Source organism: Balaenoptera borealis (genome assembly GCF_965194805.1).
Source record: "Balaenoptera borealis genome assembly, chromosome: 4".
Taxonomy (NCBI): Eukaryota; Metazoa; Chordata; class Mammalia; order Artiodactyla; family Balaenopteridae; genus Balaenoptera; species Balaenoptera borealis.
Genome location: NC_138861.1, coordinates 105727336 through 105752284, shown reverse-complemented (window position 1 = coordinate 105752284; position 24949 = coordinate 105727336). Strand labels below are relative to the sequence as shown.

General features: G+C 42.3%; 1 protein-coding gene across 6 annotated transcripts in view; it reads right to left on the bottom strand.

Annotated features, from left to right (window-relative positions):
- The window catches only part of FAM184B (family with sequence similarity 184 member B), a 121934-nt gene that overhangs the window by 24382 nt on the left and 72603 nt on the right, over positions 1-24949 (bottom strand). For all 6 annotated transcript variants that reach the window (XM_082391861.1, XM_082391862.1, XM_082391865.1 and 3 more), the window contains exons 8-10: positions 14351-14457; positions 2119-2248; positions 1097-1309 (exon numbers count right to left, since the gene is read on the bottom strand). In XM_082391861.1, the coding sequence (XP_082247987.1) occupies positions 1097-1309; positions 2119-2248; positions 14351-14457 (450 nt within the window). The remainder of the gene's footprint in view (positions 1-1096; positions 1310-2118; positions 2249-14350; positions 14458-24949) is intronic.

Here is a 24949-nt window from a genome sequence, read left to right as displayed (position 1 = left end):
ACTGTCAGCTTGATTCTTGTTCTTCTCTGTCTTCAGGCACTGTGGTTTGAGCCTCTCTGCTCTGCAAGGTCATATACCATGTCTCCATTTGTTTCCTGTCCTCACGTATTGTGGTTCAAGGGTACAGATGTCTCCCAGCTTCATCTGAACAGAATATGCTTCTGCTGTGTGTCTTCATTGCTTTTTTAGAGCATTTCCAATAGGAAAGAATTCAAAAGTCTTTATTTTGCCACCTTAAAACCAGTACTCCCACGTTTTTTCATTCAATCATCTTGACATCTCAAAGAAGTGGGTCTCAATATCCCCAATTTATAGACGGGGAAATTAAACTTGAGGCTTTAATTCAGTGAGACTCTTGAGTACTATGAGCTAGGAGAGGATTCAGTAATGGACAGGTAGAGATGGTTCCTGGCTTCAGGGGGCTTCCAGTTTGGTGAATTTGATCATATAAAGAGGGAATTAGCGTGTGAAGCCAGCCCGCTGTGTGAAGCCCGTGGTGACAGTGTGCTATCTGTAGCAGTAAGAGTAGGAGCCCATCTCCTGAGAGAGCAGGGAGGGAAGGCCTTCTGAGAAAGCAGAAGGTAGAGGTGACAGGTGAAAGGTGCCTGAACCTCCCTGCTGATTACACATAGCCGAGGGCCTGACCACCTCATCATTGCTTTCCAAGCCCTTTGGAAGGTCTTTTTCTACTGAGCTGGTGTTTCTCAACTCTGGGCTGCTCTCCTCTTTTTAGCTGCCAGGCTGAGCCTGACCCCTTAGCACACATCATACATAACATTGCCCAAGTCATGAAAGAAAGTTGGTCTTACGATATCAAGATCATGGGCAGATGGGGAAAAGCAGTACCAGAAGCTCAAGGAACCTAAGTCTGAATCCTTGTCTTGCCACTTACTAGCTGTGTGACCCTGAGCAAGTTACTGAACCTCTCTGAGCCTCTTTCCTCATCCAGAAAAAGAGAATATGATAATAATGACCTCGTAAGATGATTGTGGGGACTGGAGATAATGTACGTAAGGCACCTCATAAATCGCCAAGCAGATGCTTGCACAGCAAGTGCTCGGTAGTAGTTAGTGCACGTCATCGTTAGCACCCTTACCTTGACTTCCTGGTGTTTGGCCTTCTCGAGCATGCGGAGTGCTCGCTGGTGGGCGGCCTCGAGCTGAGCTTTCGCCACCTGATTCTGCTGGACGGTCTCCTGGAGCTCGCGCCGCAGCTGCTCCCGCTCGCGGTCGGACAGCTGCCTGAGCTCCCGCAGGTCCTCCCTGTAGTTGCTGGTGCACCGCTCCAGAGCCTGCTGCATCTGCGAGACCTGCCCGCCAGAGCATCCGACCTCAGGCTGTGCCCCTCACCCCGCCTGGGATTTTCTTTAAACTTAAAAGCTTTCTGAACGTCTCCGCAGCCCAGCTGAGCCTCCTCTACCCAAGGGAACTCCGAGGGGGGTAGAAGCTGCAAGCGTAAAGAATCCGGGGACAGCCAGCCCTCCTGGGGGCTCCTCAGCTACAGCCATGGATGCCAGGGAACGGGGAAGAAGGGCTGGAACGTATGCCACCCAAGAGAAATCAAGAGACCAGAAAACCCTCCAAAGGTCTACACAGCGGCCTCCCTTGCATGCCCCCCACCCCGTGCCCAAATCTCGCTTTCTTACAGAAGCTTTCCCTGACAACCCTATTTGGCATTATACGCACCCTCTCATCACCAGACAGCCTCCCAACCTCCTTCATCCTGCTCTGTTTTTTCTTTTTCCTGAAGCCCTTAACATTTTCTAATATACTATGTGCTTTGCTTATTTCTTATGTCTAGTATTTTTTGTCTGTATCCACCTCCTCTGCTAAAATACAAGCCCTGTAATGCAGGACTTTTGTCTGGTTTGTTCACTGACGATATCCAAGCACCCAGAAGAGTTCCAGGCTCCTAGCAGGCGCTCAGGAGCCGTAGCAGGTGTTGAATGAATAAACAAACAGAACCAAGAATCCCACCTCGCCCTGGACCTGGAATACCCTCCCCAGCTTGAACAAGAATCAGGCCCTGCATGCATTTGCAAGGTTGTCTGCAAGAATAAGGAAGAGGTAGGGTCTCACTCAGCATGAGGGTGCATCCCCACCACGGCTGTCCTTCTACCTGGGCTTGCAATCTGGCCTTCTGGCTCTGCCACTCCTCCTGCAGACGCTGGATTTCCGGTGCCTTCTCCTTCAGCAAAGAGCCCAGCGGAGGCTGCAGGTCACCTCCCTCCTTGTGGGGCACTTCGATCCTTTGAAGATATGGAGGTCAAAATCACAACAGATCCCAGGCTGGAAATGACACGGTCACCCTGATAACATCTCAGCCACTCGGGCTGGGAGGAGGGAGCTCCGATGGCGGCTAGTGGAATGAGAGACATCTCACTTGGACTTTAAAAAGCCACTTGACTACAAATTCTCAGTGCTATTGCACTTGGGATACTGTCAAGATTCAGCTGGAATCACCCTGTATCTGTTTTAGTGGGTGCTTAATAAATGATGATTAATTGTCAGAATGACTGAGAGCTTAGAGTTACTTATATGGGGTCCCTAGGGGCTTCAAAAGAAGAGGTCTCTGTGGTCTAATTTCACAACTTTTCCTGCATATGGAAAAAAATGACAAAACAATGATGCTTTACTTGAATACAGTACTTTACACTTTTCAAAGCACACTCAAAACTTTTACTGGTTGTTCCCAGCTATAGATAGGAGGATTATAAATAGGCCTTTTTGTGTGTGTAGCAAGAACAAGACAATGCTGGTTTAAAGCTCCAGTAGTTTCTGCATTCTAGAAGAGATGCTGAGAAATATTTTTGGAGGAGATGTTCCTGTACTCAGTTCTGTGCTTTTAAACCAGCTGAGAAATTCAAATGTGATTGGTTGAGATTGTAAAGTTAAGTATTTATCCTGTTTAACAATGCAAAAGGATGCCACACGGTGGGCATCTCTGCCAAGATTGCTGGGACTCAATGACGTTTTGCTTCCTCTGGCAAAGACATCAGGCCAGAGGACCAGAGGTTAGGGAGTTAGGGCCCTGGACTGTGAAGAAAGGCCATGATAAGAAGGACTCTGGCTTGGCAGAGGTGAAAAGGTCCAGCAACATGGACAGAGGAGACCCTTGAAAAGAAGGGCAGGATGCTAAGGGCAGCACAGCAAAGTGGTTAAGAGCACGGACACTACAGCCAGATCGCCCAGGTTCAAATTCTAGCTCTACTACACTGGTTATGTGACCTTGGCTGAGCTCTTCAAATTGTCTGGGTTTCCTCTTCCATAACATGGGGTTAATAATAGTACCTTTCACACAGATTGTTATAAAGCTTAATAGAGTAAATATCTTAAAAAATGCTTAACACTATGTCTGGTACATAGTAATACTCACATAAAAAATTAACCAAACATTTAATAAAGTGAGAAGTTTTCTTTCTCTGCATCCTAATTCTCTTAGGTTATCCTCAAACTTTTGGGAGCTATGCTAAACATAACCATATTTAAGGAACAATAAAGGGGAGATACCTTGGTCTGAGCTCTGGTTAGGAGAAGCCAGAGGTGATAAACAGTGAAGCAGTCTAGAGCAAGAATGATAAGTGACACTACCAGGCTGGATGTGTGGAACAGGTAAACTTTTCCTGGGGAGGGGACCAGACTTACTCCCAGGGCTCAGTTATTGTTTTAAAAAATGTTTTATTGAGGTAAAGTTTACAGTATTGAAATTATGTGTACAATTCAATGAGTTTTGACAAATACACACAACCATAAAAGCAACACCCCAATCAAAATATAGAACATTTCCATTACCCAAAAACTTCCCTGCACCCTCTTCCAGTCAATCCACCATCCACAGGCAGCCAACGCTTTGACTTCCATCACCATAGATTAGCTTTGCCTGATCTTAAGCATCATACAAACAGAATCACGTGGTACTACATGATGTCTCTGGAATTCAACCAGATTGTTGCAAATGTCAGTAGTTCATACTTTTGGCTGCTGAGTAGTATTTCATTACCTGAATACACCATGATTTGTGTATCCATTTTCCTACTGATAAACAGCATTTCAGCTGCTTTCACTTCTGGATTATTATGAATAAAGCTGTTAGAAATATTCTTGCACAAATATTTTTGTGGATATATGTTTCCATTTCTTTTGCTTAAATACCTAGAATTGGAATTGCTGGTAGGTATATGCTTAATTTTTTAGGAAACTATCAAATGGTTTTCCAAAGTGGTTGTACCATTTTACACTCCCAGGAGCAATGCATGAGAGTTCCAATCACCCTGTATCATTGCCAACATTTTGTGCTGTCAGTCTTTTAATTTTAGCCATTCTGGTAGGTGGGAAATGGTACTTCCTTTTGGTTTTAAGTTGCACTTCACTGATGACTAATGATGTTGAGTACATATTCATGTGCTTATGGGCCATTCCTATATCTTTTTTTATGGAAGTGTCTGTTCAAGCATTTTGTCCATTTAAAAAATATGCTTGTCTTTTTATTGTTGATTTATAGGTCTGTGTCTTGTCTATTCACTTTCTCACTGGCATTTTTTTAATGAGCATAAATTTTAATTTAGATGAAGACCAATTTATCAATTGTTTTTGATGATTAGCATTTTCATGTCCTAAGAAATCATTTCCTACCCCAAATTTTCAAAGATATTCTCCTATGTATTATAGTTTTAACTTTATGTTTAGATCTATGGAATGTCTCAAATTAATTTTTATGCATGGGGTGAGGTAGAGGTTGAAGTTTATTTCTTCTCATATGTTTATCCAGTTCCAACGCCATTCGTTGAAAAACTTTCCCTCTCCCTATTAAATTGCCTCAGCACCTTTAAGAAAAATTAATCTAACATCTTTGTGCAGGTCTGTTTCCAGAACCTTCATTGTTTTTCATGGATATATTTGTCTATCTATATACTGATACCATATAGTCTTTATTACTCTAGCTTCATAATGTCTTAAAATCAGGAAAGCCTGAGTCCTCCAGCTATGTTCTTCAAGATTCTTCTTTTATCTAGGTCCTTTGCTTTTCCATATCAATATTCAGAACAGCTTATTTATTCCTACAAATAGAGCTATTGGGATTTTATATGGGATTGAACTGAGTCTATAGCTCAATTCACAGTTAATTAAGATCTTAACAACACTGACTATTTCAATCATGATCATTCTGTCTGTAAATAAAGATTTATTCCTTATTTAAAGGAAGATTTATTCTTCCTTTCTAATTTGTAGCTCTTTTTCTTGCTTTATAGGACTGGTTAGGACCTTCACGACAATGTTAAGTAGTGAAAGCAGAATTTTTGCCTTGTTCCAAATTTTAGGAGGAACGTGTTCAACATTTCACCATTATGCATGTTTACATAGTTTATCATAGATGATCTTTCTCAGGTTGAAGAAATTCTCTTCTATTCATGGACTGAAGAGTTTTTATCACGAAAGGATGTTAAATTTTGTCGAATGCTTTTGTGCATCTATTGATATGATTCTTTTTTTTAAAATAATTTCTTTAAATTTATTTATTTTTATTTTTGGCTTCCTTGGGTCTTTGTTGCTGCGCGCAGGCTTTTCTCTAGTTGCGGCGAGCAGGGGTTACTCTTCGCTGCGGTTCGCAGACTTCTCATTGGGTGGCTTCTCTTGTTGCAGAGCACGGGCTCTAGGTGTGCGGGCTTCAGTAGCTGTGGCACTTGGGCTCAGTAGTTGTGGCTCGCGGACTCTAGAGCGCAAGCTCAGTAGTTGTGGCGCACGGACTTAGTTGCTCCGTGGCATGTGGGATCTTCCTGGACCAGGGCTCGACCCTGTGTCCCCTGCATTGGCAGGCGGATTCTTAACCACTGCGCCCCCAGGGAAGTTCCGATATGATTCTTTTTTCCCTTTATTTTTTAATATGATGAATTACATGATTGCCATTCAAATGTTAAATCAACCACACATTCCTGGGATAAATTCTACTTGGTCATGATGTATCATTCTTTTTATATATTGCTTGATTTTATTTTCAAACATTTTGTTGAGGATTTTGCATTCATGAAGAATATTAGTTTGTCTATATTGGTGAATGTTTTAGGTGCCTTGAAAAAACTTTATTCTGCAGTCGTTCAGCATACTGTCTATAGGTATCAATTAGATTAAGTTAGTTAAAAGTGTTGTTCAAATCTTCTATGTCCTTACTGATATTAGTCTAATCATTCAATCAAATACTCAGAAAAGGGTGTCAAAATCTCCAAATGTGATTGAGAATTTCTCCCTTTAGTTCTCTCAGTATTTGCTTCATTATTTTTAAAGCTTTGTTATTAGGTAATACAGATTTAGGATTGTTATGTCCTCCAGATGAATTGACCCCTTTACCATTATGAAATATCCCATTTTAATCCCTGGTAATACTCCTTGTTCTGAAGTCTACTGTGATATGAATATAGCCACATTAGCGTCCTTATGTTTCATATTTGCATGGTATGTCTATCCCTACCCTTTTACCTTCAAACCTATCTGTGCCTGTATTAGGGCTGCCATGCAAAATACCACAGACTGGGTTGCTTAAAAAGCAGAAACTCATTTTCTCATACTTCTGAAGGCTCGAAGTCCACGATCAAGGTGTCAGCAGGTTTGGTTTCGCTAAACCTTCTTCTAAGGCTTCTATTCTTCTGAAGCTTGCAGATAGCTAACTTCCTTCACCTTGTGTCCCCATGTGATTGTCCCTCTGTTGGCATTACCAGTGTGCTAATCTCCTCTTCTTATAAGGACATATTGGGTGAGGGTCAATCTGATGACCCCATTTAACTCAATCATCTATTTAAAGCCCTATCTCTAAATACATTCACATTCTAACATATTGGGGGTTAGGGCCTCAACATATGAATTTGGGGGGCGGGGCACAATTCAGCCAATAACAGTGTCTTTATGCTTAAATATCTCTCTTGCAGACAGCATATAGTAATGTCTTATCTTTTTACCCTCTCTGGCAATCTCTTTCTTTTTACTGATGTCTTTGTTTCATTTACATAGTAATTATTGAAATGACTGGGTTTAAGTCTACATCTTCCTATTTGTTTTCTATTTGCCCAATCATTTTTCTTATTGTTCCTCTGTTCTTCTTTTTCTATCTTCTTACCTGACAAATATATTTTAGGATTCCATTTTAGTTCTTTTATTGGATTTTTTTTTAGCTCTTCTTTGTATTCATGTTTAATGTTGCTCTATGGATTACAATTTCTATCCTTAACTTATCACAGCCTACTTAGAGTTAATATTTCACCTCTTCATATAAGTCCCTTATAACACAATAACTCCATTAATCCCTGTTCTTTGCGCTAGTGTGGTCATATATTATTCAACTACATGCATTATGAACTCCATAATACAATGTTTCTTTTATTATTATTATCAAGCTGTTAGATGTCTTTTAAAGAAATTAAGAGAAGGAAAAACAGTAGTTTGTTATATTTACCTATACATTTACCATTTCTGATGCTCTTCGTTTTCTCCTGTAGATCCAAGTTTAAATTTGGTATAATTTCCTTTCAGCTTCAATAAATTCCATTGCCGTTTATCATACTGCAGCTTAGCTGGTGAAAAATTCTCTTAGCTTTTATATACCTGAAAATGTTCTATTTCAGTCTCATTTTTGAAGGATATTTTCACTGGATTTAAAATTTGGACTTGACAGGTTGTTGGGGTTTTTTTCCTTTTAGTACTTTAATGATATTGCTCCATAGTTTTCTGGCTTTCAGAAGAAAATAAGGCTGGAAGGCTGATGAGAAGTCGATTGTCATTAGTATTTATGAAAAGTCAACTGTCCCCTGTATGTAATTTGTCTTTTTAAAAAGTTGATTGCTTTAAGATTTGGGGGGGATATATTTTTTTTCAGCAGATTTTCTGTGGTGTAGCCAGGCATTGTTATCTTTGGATTTATTCTGTGGGGAGTTCACTGAGCTTCTTGAGTATGTAAGTTGATGTCCCACACCAGTTTGGGGGAATTTTCAGTCATTATTTTTCCAAATATTTTTTCCTTCTCCATTTTCTTTCCCTTTTTTCTCTTGGGCTCCAAATACATGCATATTAGACCATTTGATATTGTCCCACAAGTCACAAAGAATCTCTTCATTTTTAAAAAATATTTTTTTCCCCTAATTCTCTGAACAAGACAGTTTCTACTGATCTGTCTTCAAGCCACTAACTTTTCTTTCATGGTTTTAATTTGCTATTAAGCCCATCCAATGAGGTTTTCATTATGGATATTGTACTTTACAGTTATAGAATTTCCGTTTGTTTCAAGGTTTTCATTTCTCTGCTGAAATTCCCTATTTGTTCACTCATTATAACAATCTTTTCCTTTATGTCCCTGAACATAGCTCAAACAACTGCTTTCAAGTCCTTGTCTGCTAATTCCAATATCTAGGTCATTTTAGGCTTTATTGGCTGATTTTTTTCTTGATTACAGGTCGCACAGTTCTGCTTCCTTCCATGTCTCATAATGTTTTCATCAAATGCTCAATATTGTGGATAATACAATGTAGGGAGTCTGTATTATGAATTCCTTTCAAAAGTGTTGAGTTTTGTTATGACAGCCAGTTAAATTACTGAAGGCTCTTTCTGATCCTTTTACACCTGGATTTGTCTTTTGTTAGAGCAGGTATATTTCAACATTGCCCTTTGTTCTAGGGTGTGGCCCTTACCCTATAGGGTATGTTTCTTACTCCTAAAGTGTTACTTCTCTGAGGTCTCAACTAAATGCTCAGAGAGCTCAGAAAGGCTTTTTTATTCTGGCTGAGCTGAGACTCCAATGTCTGCTAGCGTTGCACCTCTGGTATCTTCATTTTCCTCAGCACCATGGCAGCAGCACACTCCTAGGCCTCATGGAGTCTCATCTTGTACATGCTCACTCAAGCCCCTGGCAAGGACCTATGGAAAACTCTCATAGATTTCTGCCCTCTATCCCCCCCACATAGGATCCTCTCTTCTGGTACCCTACCTTACAAAGTCCAGCTGCTTTAGCAGCCCTGAGCCCTGACATCTGCCTGCTCAGCTCAGCTTGCCTCCAATCCTCTGCACTGTGGTTGGCACTGTCCCCAGGGAGAGAGGCAGGAGCAAATGTGGGGTGATTATGGGATTCAACTCATGTTGCCCTTCTGAAGGACATGGTCCTTCTCTGCATATTGTCCTATTACTCAAAAGAGCTGTCTCATATATTTTGCTCAGTTTATAGTTGTTTACAGAACGAGGGCAAGTCTAGTACCAGTTACCCTGTCATGCCTGGAAGTGGGAGTTTCAGTCCTTATTATTGAGTATTAAAGGAGAGAGTGACCTTGGAAAAGTAGAAAAACTGTGGAACTTCACGTGGCACATAAGAACAGCTGCCCTAAGTTGAGATGTAGTTAAAAGCATGAGTTCTGGAGCCAGAGAAACTATCATCTGGATCCTACCATCTACTGGCAGTGTAAGCAGATGGGCAAGTTACTGAACCTCTCTGTTCTTCAGTTTCCCTCATCTTTATTTTTATTTTTATTTTTATTTTTTTTCCCCCATCTTTAAAATGAAGTACTTCAGGGACTTCCCGGGTGGTGCAGTGATTAAGAATCCACCTGCCAATGCAGGGGACACGGGTTTGAGCCCTGGTCCGGGAAGATCCCACATGCCACGGAGCAACTAAGCCCGCGTGCCACAACTACTGAGCCTGCGCTCTAGAGCCTGTAAGCCATAACTACTGAGCCCACGTGCCACAAATACTGAAGCCCGCAAGCCTAGAGCCCATGCTCCACAACAAGAGAAGCCACTGCAATGAGAAGTCCGCGCATCACAATGAAGAGTAGCCCCAGCTTGCCACAGCTAGAGAAAGCCCGCACACAGCAGCAAAGACCCAACGCAGCCAAAAATAAATAAATAAATATTTTAAAAAATAAAATAAAATGAAGTACTTCAATAATGGTGTCTACCTAATGAATATGAAATGGGTTAATCCAACATTCAGTAAATATTCAATTTTCATCATCATCATTATTCCCTGGAACACCACTAATGGGAATTCCCCTCTCTTACTCCATTTTATTGCCCCAAATTCCCTCATATCCTAAAAACCTGATCTTATCCTACCATCTCTCACAAAGCAAGCCATAGCTAACTCTCCTGACTCCCCCTGCTCCCTCTGAAGTTGATTCTGACCTGCTACCCCCCACCTTAAATCAACAGCCAATGGAAAAGCCACCTCCCTCTTAGAGCCACCATGCCAGAAGTTCTCTGACAAGCATCCTTCAAGGGGTTAACTACTGAATACACAGCCTCACCCCTTAAAGGAGCCAATGCGTTTGTTCTGTCCTACAGCCTCTAACCTTGGATCTTTCTATTCCTTTCCCATCACTGCTTAGTCCTTACACTCCCACTAAAACCACTGTGGAAGAAGCTTAGAGACCCCACACCTCCTCATTTGGTTCTAGAGTTGAGGAACCCCTTTATCAATATAGGTATGTGGGAGAAAAAGACAAGTCTGTTGTGACCACCACTGCTGTTGCTCTGCCCAGCATCTTCTCCTTGGGGAAGCCTTTCCTCTTTCCATGGTGGTCCTGTTTAGTCCACAGGGTTTGGGTGCAGCTAACTCTGCCCTCATCATTAGCTGGCCCCAGGGAAGGGCATGTGACACATACCTGGCCAATCAGAGCCAGACATCTCCTTGGCCAGAAAGACTGGCTCAGGGATGCACATGTGCCCCAAGCTGGGTCCCTTAGAAACCTCTTTGAAATTCCTGCCAGTATTTTCACAGTAAAGATGATTTCTTTCCCTTTGGAATTGTGAGTTTTAAACAGGACAAGATTTGTAGCTACCAGTGGTAAGTGACAGTACCAGGATTTAGTCTGAAGGCCTGACTCCAGAGTCTGTGCTCTTTAACTTCTATGGTTCTACACCTCATAGATCCTGAGACAGAATCTGGAGGGACCTGTGGAAGTATTATTAGCTGGAGAGTTTGCTGGACTATAGGGTACCTGACACTGCCATTGATATGATTTAGGAGTGTAGGCTCTGCTTCCTCAATGCTATGTTATAAATGTTTCTGTCCACTCAAAATTCATATTTTGAAGCCTATTGCCCAGTATAATGGTATTAAGAAATGAGGCCTTTGGATTCTTTACAGACCTAGAACAAAAAAATCTTAAAATTTGTATGGAGACACAAAAGACCCTGAATAGCCAAAGCAGTCTTGAGGGAAAAGAACAGAGCTGGAGGGATCAGATTCCCTGACTTCAGACTATACTACAAAGCTACAGTAATCAAGACAATATGGTACTGGCACAAAGACAGAAATATAGATCAATGGAACAGGATAGAAAGCCCAGAGATGAACCCACGCACCTATGGTCAACTAATCTATGACAAAGGAGGCAAGGATATACAATGGAGAAAAGATAGTCTCTTCAATAAGTGGTGCAGGGAAAACTGGACAGCTACATGTAAACAAATGAAATTAGAACACTCCCTAACACCATACACCAAAATAAACTCAAAATGGATTAGAGACCTAAATGTAAGTCCAGACACTATAAAACTCTTAGAGGAAAACATAGGAAGAACATTCTTTGACATAAATCACAGCAAGGTCTTTTTTGATCCACCTCCGAGAGTAATGGAAATAAAAACAAAAATAAACAAATGGGACCTAATGAAACTTAAAAGCTTTTGCAAAGCAAAGGAAACTACAAACAAGACGAAAAGACAATCCTCAGAATGGGAGAAAATATTTGCAAATGAATCAATGGACAAAGGATTAATCTCCAAAATATATAAACAGCTCATGCAGCTCAATGTTAAAAAAACAAAAAACCCAATCAAAAAATGGCAGAAGACCTAAATAGACATTTCTCCAAAGAAGACATACAGATGGCCAAGAGGCACATGAAAAGCTGCTCATCATCACTAATTATTAGAGAAATGCAAATCAAAACTACCATGAGGTATCACCTCACACCAGTCAGAATGGGCATCATCAGAAAATCTACAAACAATAAATGCTGGAGAGGGTGTGGAGAAAAGGGAACCCTCTTGCACTGTTGGTGGGAATGTAAATTGATACAGCCACTATGGAGAACAGTATGGAGGTTCCTTAAAAAATAAAAATAGAATTACCATATGACCCAGCAATCCCACTACTGGGCATACACCCAGAAAAAAACATAATTCAAAAAGACACATGCACCCCAATGTTCATTGCAGCACTATTTACAATAGCCAGGACATGGAAACAACCTAAGTGTCCATCGACAGATGAGTGGATAAAGAAGATGTGGTATATATATACAATGGAATATTACTCAGCCATAAAAAGGAACGAAATTGGGTCATTTGTTGAGACGTGGATGGATCTAGAGACTGTCATACAGAGTGAAGTAAGTCAGAAAGAGAAAAACAAATATCGTATATTAATGCATATATGTGGAACCTAGAAAAATGGTACAATTTTTGCAGGGCAGAAATTGAGATACAGATGTGCAGAACAAACGTATGGACACCAAGGGGGGAAAGTGGCGGTGGGGGGTGGTGGTGGGATGAATTGGGAGATTGGGATTGACACGTATACACTAATATGTATAAAATGGATAACTAATAAGAACCTGCTGTATAAAAAAATAAATAAAATAAAATTCAATAAATAAATAAATGTGAATACCCATTTAAAAAAAAGAAAAAAAGAAAAAAAAAATGAGGGCTTTGGAAAGTGATTAGGTCATGAGGGTGAAACCCTCATGCATGGGATTAGTGCCTTTATAAAAGAGACCCTAGACAACTCCCTTGCCCTTCCGCCTTGTGAAGACACAGTGAAAAGATGCCTTCTATAAGCCAGAAAGTGAGCCCTCACCAGACACAGAATCTGCCATCACCTTGACCTTCGACTTTCCAGCCTCCAGAACCATAGAAATAAATTTCTGTTGCTCATAAGCCATTGCTAAGCAGTCCGAATGGATTATGACAACCAACTACTTGAAGAGCTGCCAGATGGTAGCATGGTTTCCATGTCATCTGTCAGGACCCCACACAGCTGTTGATTAGTGTGGGGCAGTGGATTATAACTGTGGTGGCCTCAGAATCACCTGGGAAGCTTTCTCCAAAGACATAGGGCTGGGATGTACCCAGACCCACTGTATCAGAATCTTGTGAGGTGGTGTGACAGATCATTATTGTTCAGCAAATATTCACTCTCCCCTTCCTCTGCCTTGTGTGATGCTATGGATTGAACTGTGTCTCCCCAAATTTACATGTTGAAGCTCCAATCACCAATGGTGGTATTTGGAAATAAGGCCATGGGAGGTAATTAGGTCAGGCCAGTGGAGCCCTCATGGTGAGATTAGTGCCCTTATAAGAACAGACACAAGAGAGACCTCCTCCCACACTGTCTGCCGCCTTTCTCTTCACCATCTGAGGACACAAGAAGAAGATGGCCATGTGCAAACCAGGAAGAGAGTTCTCACCAGGAACTGAATGGACCAGCACCTTGATCTTGGACTCCCCAGCCTCCAGAACTGTGAGAAATAAACTTCTATTGTATGGTATTTTATTATAGCAGCCCAAGCTAACTAAGACATTTGGCAAGCATATTCTCCTCTGCCTAGGGATATCAGTTTTGGTCATGTGACTTGCTTTGGCCGATGGAATGTGGGTAAAAATGAGAGAATGCAGTTCTGAGTGTAGGCTTTAAGAGGCATTGCATGTTTCCATCAGCTTTTTTGAGTTTCTTCCCTTTACCATGACAACAACATGCCCTGGAGAGGCTAATCCATCAGTCTTGGTCCCAGCATGGGAAGGCATCTGAGCAGACTTAAACTCTACCCATGACTTGGGGCAGAGCAATAACAGCTGACTCCCAGTCAGGAGCCAAGCTCATATAAAAATAGCAGAGCTTGGCAGAGCCAAGAATAAAGATAGCTTACCTATGAGCTAAAACCACCGATATTTTGGGAATGTTGGTTACAACAGCAAAAGCTGACTAATATAGGTGATAAAGGTAGGAGATTTCCACTCAGTGACTAAGCTCCCTCATCTCCCTTACTTGGTTAAGAACACTTGGAAGAATGGGGAGCAGAGGTTTGGGTCCAGTCCAGGTCTGTCTGAATTTGGGGCAGTTTATTAACCCTTTTGAGTTTCAGGTTCTTAATATACAAAATGGTCCCTCTGGGTTGTTGTGACAATTAAATAAGATAATTCAGGTAAAGTCCATAGCTGTGCTGGAGGCATGCAAGACATGTTTGTTCCCTCCCTAAGCATCATGCAGGGGGCGGTGATAAACACGTGAGGACAGAAAGAATGAATGAATGAATCCTTCCAAGTCTGAGTCCTCATTCACTGGAGCCCTCAGAAGCCTGCCTGTCCTCCTGTACCTTTCCTCTTTGTCGCTGTTGGCTCCTTCTTCAGCTGCTAACTTATCTTGAAACTCTTCTCCTCTGGGCAGAGTCTGAGAAGGTTCATTCGGCCTCAAGCATGGATCCTAAGGCAAAAACAGTTGCAAGATGAGACGAAGTACAGTTCTCCGAGTCAACCTGTGGTTTATCAAACCAGAGAGTGGAGGAGAAAGAGCCCCCTGCAATCCAGTGGCAGTGCCCAGCTCGCAGGCCTGTGATGATTCAGTGCTGAGCCGCCTGCCTTGCTTAGGAGCAGTGTCAGCCCTTATCCCTGTGTCCTGTTTCCAGTCTACCAAGCATGTCACACAGCTGACGAAATTAAACCACGGAGAGAGGAAGTAGCTTGTCCAGGGTTCCCACCAGTGAGGAGTGGAAATGAAATGCCATCGGGGAATCTGACCTTGCTGTGGGGATCTGAGAACAGTGCCAGCAACAGCCACTGGTCTATAAGTGGGAGCAACTGGTATTATTATTATACCCATTTTACAGGTGGCAGTCTGCTACATCCTATCACACAGGATCAGAAAACATGGAACTTGACCAGAAGCTTTGAGAAATGGGGTATGGTGGGAGGACAATATGGAAACCATGAGGTAATAATGAGGCTTCGGAATTTTCTATGAGGTTGAATTTTTTCATTATCATTTCCCCTTTCTGCAGAGATAGAAAGGTGAAGACTTTCTTATTTTGATTTTTCTACTTGTTACAGTAACCACTGTCCATGGAAAACAGGGTAAGACAGGCTAGGACAGATTTCTTTGTTGAGAAATCTCATTAAATATTAATAAATTGCAACCTGCGCTTCCTGCTAACTATGTGCCTGGCCTTGAGCCAGTCTTGTCTTTTTTTCTGGACCTGAGCTTCATCAGCTGTAAAACAAAGGGGTTGGTTATATCTGTGGTTTTCAAACTGTGCTCCAGGGACCCTGGGAGATGCCCTCGGGGGTGAGAGGGGCAAAGCTGAGGCTGGAAGATGGGGCTTTGGGCTCCCCTCCCCACTTGACACAGAATGAAACTGCTTTGGTTGCCTTCCATGTACTCTAATGTCTATGAAAGGCCACCAGTGTCAAGGCCAATGATGACCTCCACATTGCCAAATCCAATGGTCACTCCTCGGGCCTCAGCTAACGGGACCTCTCTGCAGAATTGGAAATATCTGCATGCAGCCCCCTCTCCTGGGTTTCCGCCTCTCTTGTAGCTGCTCCTTTTCTGTCTCCTCTGCTAAAACCTCCTCCTCACCTGCCCTAGACCTCAGTCCTCGGACTTCTCTTCTCTCTCTCACTCCCTAGTGTCTCATCTAATTCCATGGATACTGATGACAAACAAATTTATCTCTATTTCCAAGTTTCCCCCTAAAGTCTGGACTTGTATATCCAACTGCCCTCCAGATATCTCTTGGATGCTTAATAAGCTTCTCAAAACTGTCACACGTCCAGAACTGAACTTTTGGTCTCACTTCCTCTCAATGACAAGCATATACCTGCCTCAGGGCCTTTGCACTGGTTGTTCCCGCTGCCTGCAATGCTCTACCCTGTGATATTTATGTGCTTCCTCACTTCAGTCACCACCACCAAGAATCCTTCCCTTGTTTAAAGCTTGGGCTCTGGCAGCAGACTGCCTATGTTTAAATCCCAGTTCTTCTTATTGCTGACGTAACTTTGGGAAAATTACTTAGGTTGTCATGAGGATTAAATGCATGTAAATGTAAACGACTGTAACGTCCTTGGAAGAGTATTAGCTACACAGTAAGTACTCAAAATAACATTCCCCAGGATTATTCTCTGACTACCCTTCTCTAAAATAATACCCTCTCTCACTTTTTTTCCCACCTTGCTGTATGACCTCACTGTTTGTTTTCCGGTGACGTTAATTGTCTACTTTTTTATTCTGGTTCCCTCACTGGAAGGTAAGCCCCATGAGGGCAGGGACTCTGCTCTGTTCACCATTGTTTTCCTGGTTCTGCGAACAGCGTGTGGCACATGGTTATGCTTGGTAAACATGACATAAATTAACGCAAATAACTCACGGGCCACTCTAGGACAGCAGGAGGACCATTTTCTCCCACACTCACCCCGCGCTCCCATCACGTCCCCTGGGGGCAACAGCTGGGACTAACTGCACTTCTCGTGAGAAATCTGCAGGGCACGCAGCTGGAGGGTGTGGGTGTAGGGATGGTTGTGGCCCAAACTTTGGGTGTTTTCCAGCTCTGCTCAGGAGCCCTTAGTGCCTTCATAATTCTTAAGTTCCGAGAACTTTGTGGTGTCTCTAAGTGGGACAAAATCTTGATCCCATGTGATGTTGGACCCCTCCACAGAATCAGGGTGGAGGGGCATTTGGGAAGTGACTGCCCACCCCTGCCCGGAGGACCTGTCCAGAGTGTCCAGCAGCACAGCTTGTTAGAGGCTAAGGGGCCATTCTGCCTCCACAGCCATTCTACCTAAGCCCTTGTCTTCCCTTTGGGGGTGATGTGTTCTGAGCCAACGTAGTTAAGTCAGAGCTACATTTCCCAGGATTCCCTTCCCTGCATATTCTGGGCCAGCTGATTTTGTGCAAGGTCTGGAAGATGAGCACAAAGCAGCAGCCTTTATCTTTCTAAGCCTCTGGATGCCTGATGCAGGGCGCCAGGTGTGGCTGGAGCTCCCGCGCACTGTCACCAATCTGCTGGCTCAGCTTGGTGGACTGGGCAGTTTGGGAGCTCTCAGCTCTTCCGCCTCCTGCTGGACCATCCCTAGGCTTCTCCATGTCCTGGGCCAAGGGCACGTTTGGCTCTGTGATGAAGGATGCCAGACTCTCCCACAGGTCACACGTATCACACCAAAGCTGGAGCTTCATCAGCCTCAGAAACCGACACTGTTCCAGCTCACTTTCAGGGTTGCATTCGCCCTTGGTCTTCCCCATTCTACATCTGTCCTTCTTTCCTTCTGGCTGCCTGCCCTGCTTTAGGCCCACTTTAAGCCCCACAGCAGATTCGGGAGCAACAGTTGAACATAAAATTTAGCTGGCTCCCACAATTATGTCAGGTTATTTCCCAAAAGGAATTCCATATTCTATATCATTTCTAGTAATTTGTTCCTCTGATCAAACCCTAACTGATGCACACTCTTTAATCTCCAGACCTCACTATCCTTCAAAGCTCTACTCAACTGTCACTTCCTCCATGAAGCCTTCACAATCTCTTTTGTTGCAATTACACTCTTTCTTCTCAAAGTTCCCATAACAATTATTTTGGTACCATAATTTGTTCACAATATTTACTGGTCATTTACTACGTTCCAGGCACTGTTCCAGGACACAGCAATAAATGAAACAGACAAAAGTTTTTCTGCTTTGTATTAGTTATAGAAGTGTTCTCTCTCTCCCATCCTGGAATATAAATGAGGGTAAAAGTAATCCCAGATATAGTTTTCAAATTGTTATAAGTCCTACAGCCAGTAACTAAGAACGTTCAGCAAGGCCATTTTCCATTGCCTGAATCTTCTCTCTTCAGTGTTTGTAACTGGACACTGAAGTCTAACTGGTTGACATGTGCTAGGTGCAGGACCCAGTGAGTTTGGTTCATTGCTGTGCACTTTCAAAAATGATGTCACTGACCAGCTTACAACCTCCACATGGACCTGAGGCTAAAAGGACCACCTTTGCCTTGTACTTTCAGGTATTTTGGGCATTGAAGTATCTTGGAGCTCTCCAATTCTTATAAAGCCCAGAAGCAAAGATCATAATCTAAGCAAAAGAGCTTTGTGAGACAACTGTTATAAACACATGTTCTGTATAATGTGGGGAAAATTGCACAGCAAATATGGAACAACAACAAAAAATCAGAATAGCATAATACTACACTATAAATACATACATGATGATCAAAGTTAATTAGGTCCAGGTTTCAAAAGGAAAATGGAAGGTTATAAGGAAATTTTAGTAAACAGAAAGCACAAAATATGTGGCCAAAACAATCTAAATGGTACCAGTAATCACAATAAATAAGAATTGGCTCAATTCAACACAAACATCTCTACCCTGGTAAAAGGAATCATTCACTAAAAAGCTCTAATAATGAAACTGTAGGCACCTAACAACAGAGACTGAAAACATAAGGCAAAATGTACAGAAATGTAGGGAGAAACAAGCAAATTTATAGTGGGAGATTTCAATGCATACCTCTCAGAGACTCATATATCAGGTACACAAAATGAGCTAGGATATGAAAGGTTTGAACAAGATTAATAAGCTAAGCCTAATAGCTAAAAAAGAATAGTAATCACTGCTAATGTTTATATGATGCTTAGTGTGCACCAGGCCCTCAACTCTCTGAGATGTGAATCATTCCATTTTAAAGGTGATGAAACTGAAGCAGGAGAGGATATGTACCTTGCCCTAGGTCATACAGTGAATATATCACAGAACTAGAATTCAAATATATAAACTTTAACACCCAAACTGAGACTACTTCTTTGCTATCACATAGGAAACATTAAAAAAAAACTGACCCCACAGCAGGCTACAAAGCAAATCTCAACATAGTTCAGAGTGTTGACATTCTACAGACCATATTATCTAATGACAATGCAATAAAATTAGAAAACAATAAGAAAGTAGGTTTAAAAATGAGACAAACTTCAAAACTCTGGGATACAGCTAAAGATATATACTTAGAGGGAAATTCATAGCCTTAAATGTATTTATTAGAGAACATTTAAGAAGTTAGAAAAAGGATAACATAATAAACCTAAAGTAAGTAGAAGGAAAGAGGTATGAAAGACAAAATTAATGACATACAAAAAGATAGATCTGACCAACATATCTGAAAGCTGGCTTTTTTTTTTTTTTTTTTTTTTTTTGAAAGCTGGCTTTTTGAAAAGACACATCAAACTTGTAGTAAGACTGATCAAGGAAAAAGGGAGAAGGAACTTAAAGCAACATGAATAACGGACAAAGCTCTCACAACAGTTATTATGGAGATGAAAAAGAAGTTCAAATGTACTCTGAGCCACTGTGAAGACCATGAAAGAGAATGTGCAGGATATAATTTCTGGGCTACCTTATCAACCACTGATATATTTAAAGGCATCCTGGGCAGGAGTCCAGAAACAGGAGAGGATGGAAAATGCTTAAAAAGGCTGATGATGCACTCGGATGACTACACCAGCTCCCCACTACATAGCATTCATCCATTTCCATACATGAACTCATGGATGCCTGCAACTCAGTGAGGTGGGCAGGAAAGACACCCCCGTCCTTGTGTTACAGAGGGGGATCTAAAATCAGAGAAGTCTAGCGAATTGTCTCAGGTCACATGGCCACTGGAGAACAGCACAGGAGTGGACTCCTGGGTCGTCCCACTACCATTCGTGTCATTCCATGTGACTGCACTGGCACTCGGCTATGCTGTTAGCATGATACTTTTAGAAGTATCTAAAAAGAGACACTCAAAATCAACCTGAGAGATGAAGGCTGTTTCCCAAATCAACAGGGAGGTAAACTCGGTAATCTTTTCTGTTTCTGTTCAGTTGTTTCCAGCCCCCATGACAGCAGAGACAAGAGCATCCTTCCCCCAAAAAGGGTGATGAATCCTCCCCCTCCCTGCAAGTAACTGAAGGACCCCGGTGTTCTTCTAAATCATCCTCTGGCCAAGGTTAATTTTTGAAGGTGTTCCTAATCTAACTCAGAATGGCACCCTCAGTTCCATTCGTTCAGTTGTCATGTCATGGATCAGTTAATGTACAAGGAGGTGTAAACATCTGCCACATTCAGGTATGTTAAGTGCTGGAAGGATAAAGATTAATGAGATACAGTTCTTGATTTCAACAAACTAATGGTTCAGCAGAGGGGACCAACAGACCATATAAATGGCAAAAACATTCCCTTCCTTCACCCCCCACCTTCTGTACTTGGTGTTTTGGGTCAAAGTGCATCATTCAAAAGGAGCTGGGATGCCATCTGAATATTTCTCAAATGGACTTGACCATGGAAATGAACAGTTGGCTGAAAGAGCACTTTCAAGCCCGCCAATACTCATTTCTCTGAATTCCAAATGGAGCGGACTCTCCAACGTCCCTTTTCTATTTGTCTGCTTGCGATCCCAGTGAGTTCCTCCCAGGATCAACCCTGAGCCACTCTCGGTGTATCCTGAGTTAATCGCCCCTAATTCACACTGTTGGCTTCCCCATCAGGCATTTCTCAGGTTCTGGCCAGGGCTCTCTCCATTGTTAAAGTGTGTACAGAAAAATAAATAACCCTGCTTCTCCTCCAACCATCCACTGCAGAAGCCTCCTCCCAACTTCTCCCAAGCAAATGGCTGGTTATTTTAAACCCACGTTCACATTAGGTCTTCATCTTTCATCTTCTAGGCAATGAACCTCACCTAGATTGTTTCTATTTTAAAGGAATACCCATGCCCAGGAAATCTCCTGGAAGGAAATATTGAAAGTCATTCTCAAGTTCATTTGACAATCTTTCAAAGGTAGCATTATGTACATCTTAAAATAGAACACCTAATGCAATGGGGTTTTGCTGAAATGATTAATAGGAACTGTAATAGATACTACAAAGTCACCTTACATTTATAGACTCTATAACAGTTTTGAAAAGTGCCTTCATGTGCTTTCTTCTGTTCATTACAAGTCTCTGGAGGGGGGGAGGGCAGGGATTATCACTGCCACTTTACTAATGAGAAGCGGTACAGAATCGTGGTTTGGGCCCTGGTGCTGCTCTTTGGGCCTCAGTCTTCCTATCTGTAAAGCAAGGATAATAATAACACTTGCCTTGGGACTTCCCTGGTGGACCAGTGGCTAAGACTCTGCACTCCCAATGCCAGGGGCCCGGGTTTGATCCCTGATCAGGGAACTAGATCCCACATGCCGCAACTAAGAGTTCGCATGCCGCAACGAAGATCCCGCACGCAAAGATCCCACATGCTGCAACTAAGACCCGGCATGGCCAAATTAAAAAATAAATCAATAAATATTTTTTTAAAATAACACTTGCCTCATAGGGTTGTTGTGGGACTGTGTACTGCACTACATTATTGGTACTTGATCTGTGTTTGCCACTAGGAGTAGTGAGGAAACTGATCTCAGAGAGATAATTACATAATATTTACTTGCTGCATTTGAAATGGAGCTCTCCAAGGACCAGGACTGAACCTCACTCACCCCGGCATCCAGCCCTGTGCCTTGCATAGTGATAGCACTTATAAATACTTGTTGAGGTGAAATGACTTGACTAATGATGACCACAAATGACTCTCCCTTTTCTTCTGGAGACGGTGCAGGCAGGGATCTATGAAAACTTTGTCCCTTCTCTGCCCCTGGTTCACTGTGACCCAGGCACCAGAAACTTCCAGGAAAAAAGTTTCCTTTAGAACTACCAAGACTGACATGGTTTTCTGGAAACCAATGAAGAACATTGTGAACCTAAGAGAATCAAGGAGACTAGACATGAGAGACCAGGACAAAAGGCTCAGTGGAGTCTCAGCTGTCTATGATGGGGACAGAGCCACACCCAGGGCTGGCAACCCTCCCTCTGCATATTCTGGGAGTGGAGTGAAAAGTCTGCTCTCAGTTGGTCTTATTATTTATATCTCTCTTGACTCACTGAAATGCTTTGGCAGAACAGCTAAGAACAACCTTTGTCGTGTCCCACGTGGGTGCAGGGTTCACCACACGGCAGTGTGCTGCTCACACACCATCCACATAAGCCTGGACTTTGCACCTCCAAGGCCTCAGCAAAGGTTTGACTCACTTGGCTGGTATAGAGTTGGCTTGCCAAAAATATCTAAATTAAATTATAAATTTTCTCTGATTGACCAAGTTCAAAAAGTTGTGTGACCTGCTGTGTTGGCAAGGTTGTGGGGAAACAGGCACTTGCATGTGCTGCCATGGCGGTACACTGACAACCTTGATGGAAGGCAATGCAGCAAATCTATCAAAGTTAAAGCCACTCATACCGCTGGACCCAGCAAATTCTACGATGGTAAGAGTTAGCACCCACTGAGCATTTACACGTGCTGGGTGCTGTTTTCATCACTGCTTATATATTAATTCCTTTAGTCCTCATAAAAACCCTGGGAGGTAGGTATTATCATCAGACCCATTTTACAGGTGAAGAAGCTCAAGCAAACAGACTTTAAATCAATTGTCCAAGATTCTTTAGCCAGTAAGAAACCAGGCGTCAGGTTCAGGGAATAGCCCGCTTAACCACCATGCTACACTGTATCCCTCTACAGTGTTATCCATTTAAGTATTATCTATAGTGAAAAATTAGAAACAACCTAAAAATTCATCATAAGGGAAGAGGTACATGTATTACAGTTTTTCTGTTCAAGGGAACACTAGACAGTTGCTCTTTTTTTAAAAAAATGAAGTTGATATGGAAGTGTACTGCTGTGTTGCAATCTCCAAGCTACAAAAATTTAAGTTTAGGAAAAAGCAGAGAGAAGGAGAGAATTCTATCATTTGCAGAAGAAAATAATATATTCATAATGATGCCTGCATATGCACCATATGAAAGGAGATACAAGAAGAGGTAAAACAAAATAAAACAGACAGGGAACTGGGGGAGGGGGCACGCTTTTCACTGTATACCTTTATGCACCTTATGAATTCTGTGCTTTGTAGGTAGGTTATCTTTTTGAAAAGAAAACTCAGTTTAAAAGAACAGACGAGGAGATTGGTTCAAGATGGTGGAACAGAAGCACGTATGCTCACTCCCTCTTGCAAGAGCATCAGAATCACAACTAAGATACCCCACATCCAAAGATAAAGGAGAAGCTGCAATGAGACAGTAGGAAGGGCACTATCACAATAAAATCAAATCCCATAACCGCTGGGTAGGTGACTCACAAACTGGAGAACAGTTATACCACAGAAGTCCACCCACTGGAGTGAAGGTTCTGAGCCCCACATCAGGCTCCCCGACCTGGGGGTCTGGCAAGGGGAGGAGGAATTCCCAGAGAATCAGACTTTGAAGGCTAATAGGATTTGATTGCAGGACTTCTACAGGACTGGGGGAAACAGAGACTCCACTCTTGGAAGGCACACACAAAGCAGTGTGTGCATTAGGACCCAGGGGGAAGGAGCAGTGACCCCAAAGGAGACTGAACCAGACCTACCTGCTAGTGTTGGAGGGTCTCCTGCAGAGGCAGGGGGTGGCTGTGGCTCACCGCAGGGACAAGGACACTGACAGCAGAAGTTCTGGGAAGTACTGATTGGCGTGAGCCCTCCCAGAGTCTGCCATTAGCCCCACCAAAGAGCCTGGACAGGCTCCAGTGCTGGGCCCCCTCAGGCCAAACAACCAACAGGGAGGGAACTCAGCTCCACTCATCAGCAGACAAGTGGATTAAAGTTTTACTGAGCTCTACCCACCAGAGCAACACCCAGCTCTACCCACCACCAGTCCCTCCCATCAGGAAGCTTGCACAAGCCTCCTAGATAACCTCATCCACCAGAGGGCAGACAGCAGAAGCAAGAAGAACTACAATCCAGCAGCCTGTGGAACGAAAACCACATTCACAGAAAGATAGACAAAATGAAAAGGCAGAGGACTATGTACCAGATGAAGGAACAAGATAAAACCCCAGAAAAACAATTAAATGAAGTGGAGATAGGCAACCTTCCAGAAAAAGAATTGAGAATAATGATAGTGAAGATGATCCAGGACCTCGGAAAAAGAGTGGAGGCAAAGATCGAGAAGATACAAGAAATGTTTAACAAAGACCTAGAAGAATTAAAGAACAAACACCTAGAAGAATTAAACAAACAGAGATGAACAATACAATAAATGAAATGAAAAATACACTAGAAGGAATCAATAGCAGAATAACTGAGGCGGAAGAACGGATAAGTGATCTGGAAGACAGAATGGTGGAATTCACTGCCACAGAACAGAATAAAGAAAAAAGAATGAAAAGAAATTAAGACAGCCTAAGAGACCTCTGGGACAACATTAAACGTACCAACATTCACATTAGAGGGGTCCCAGAAGGAGAAGAGAGAGAGAAGGGACCTGAGAAAAAATTTGAAGAGATTATAGTCGAAAACTTCCCTAACATGGGAAAGGAAATAGCCACCTAAGTCCAGTATGCGCAGAGAGTCCAAGGCAGGATAAATCAAAGGAGAGACACACCGAGACACATAGTAATCTAACTGACAAGAATTAAAGAAAAAGAAAAATTATTAAAAGCAACAAGGGAAAAATGACAAATAACATACAAGGGAACTCCCATAAGGTTAACAGCTGATTTCTTAGCAAATACTCTACAAGCCAGAAGGGAGTGGCACAATATATTTAAAGTGATGAAAGGGAAGAAACTACAACCTAGATTACTCTACCTGGCAAGGATCTAATTCAGATTTGACGGAGAAATCAAAAGCTTTAGAGACAATCAAAAGCTAAGAGAATTCAGCACCACCAAACCAGCTCTACAACAAATGCTAAAGGAACTTCTCTAGGCGGGAAACACAAGAGAAGCAAAGGACCTACAAAAACAAACTGAAAACAATTAAGAAAATGGTAATAGGAACATACATATTGATAATTACCTTAAATGTGAATGGATTAAATGCTCCAACCAAAAGACACAGGC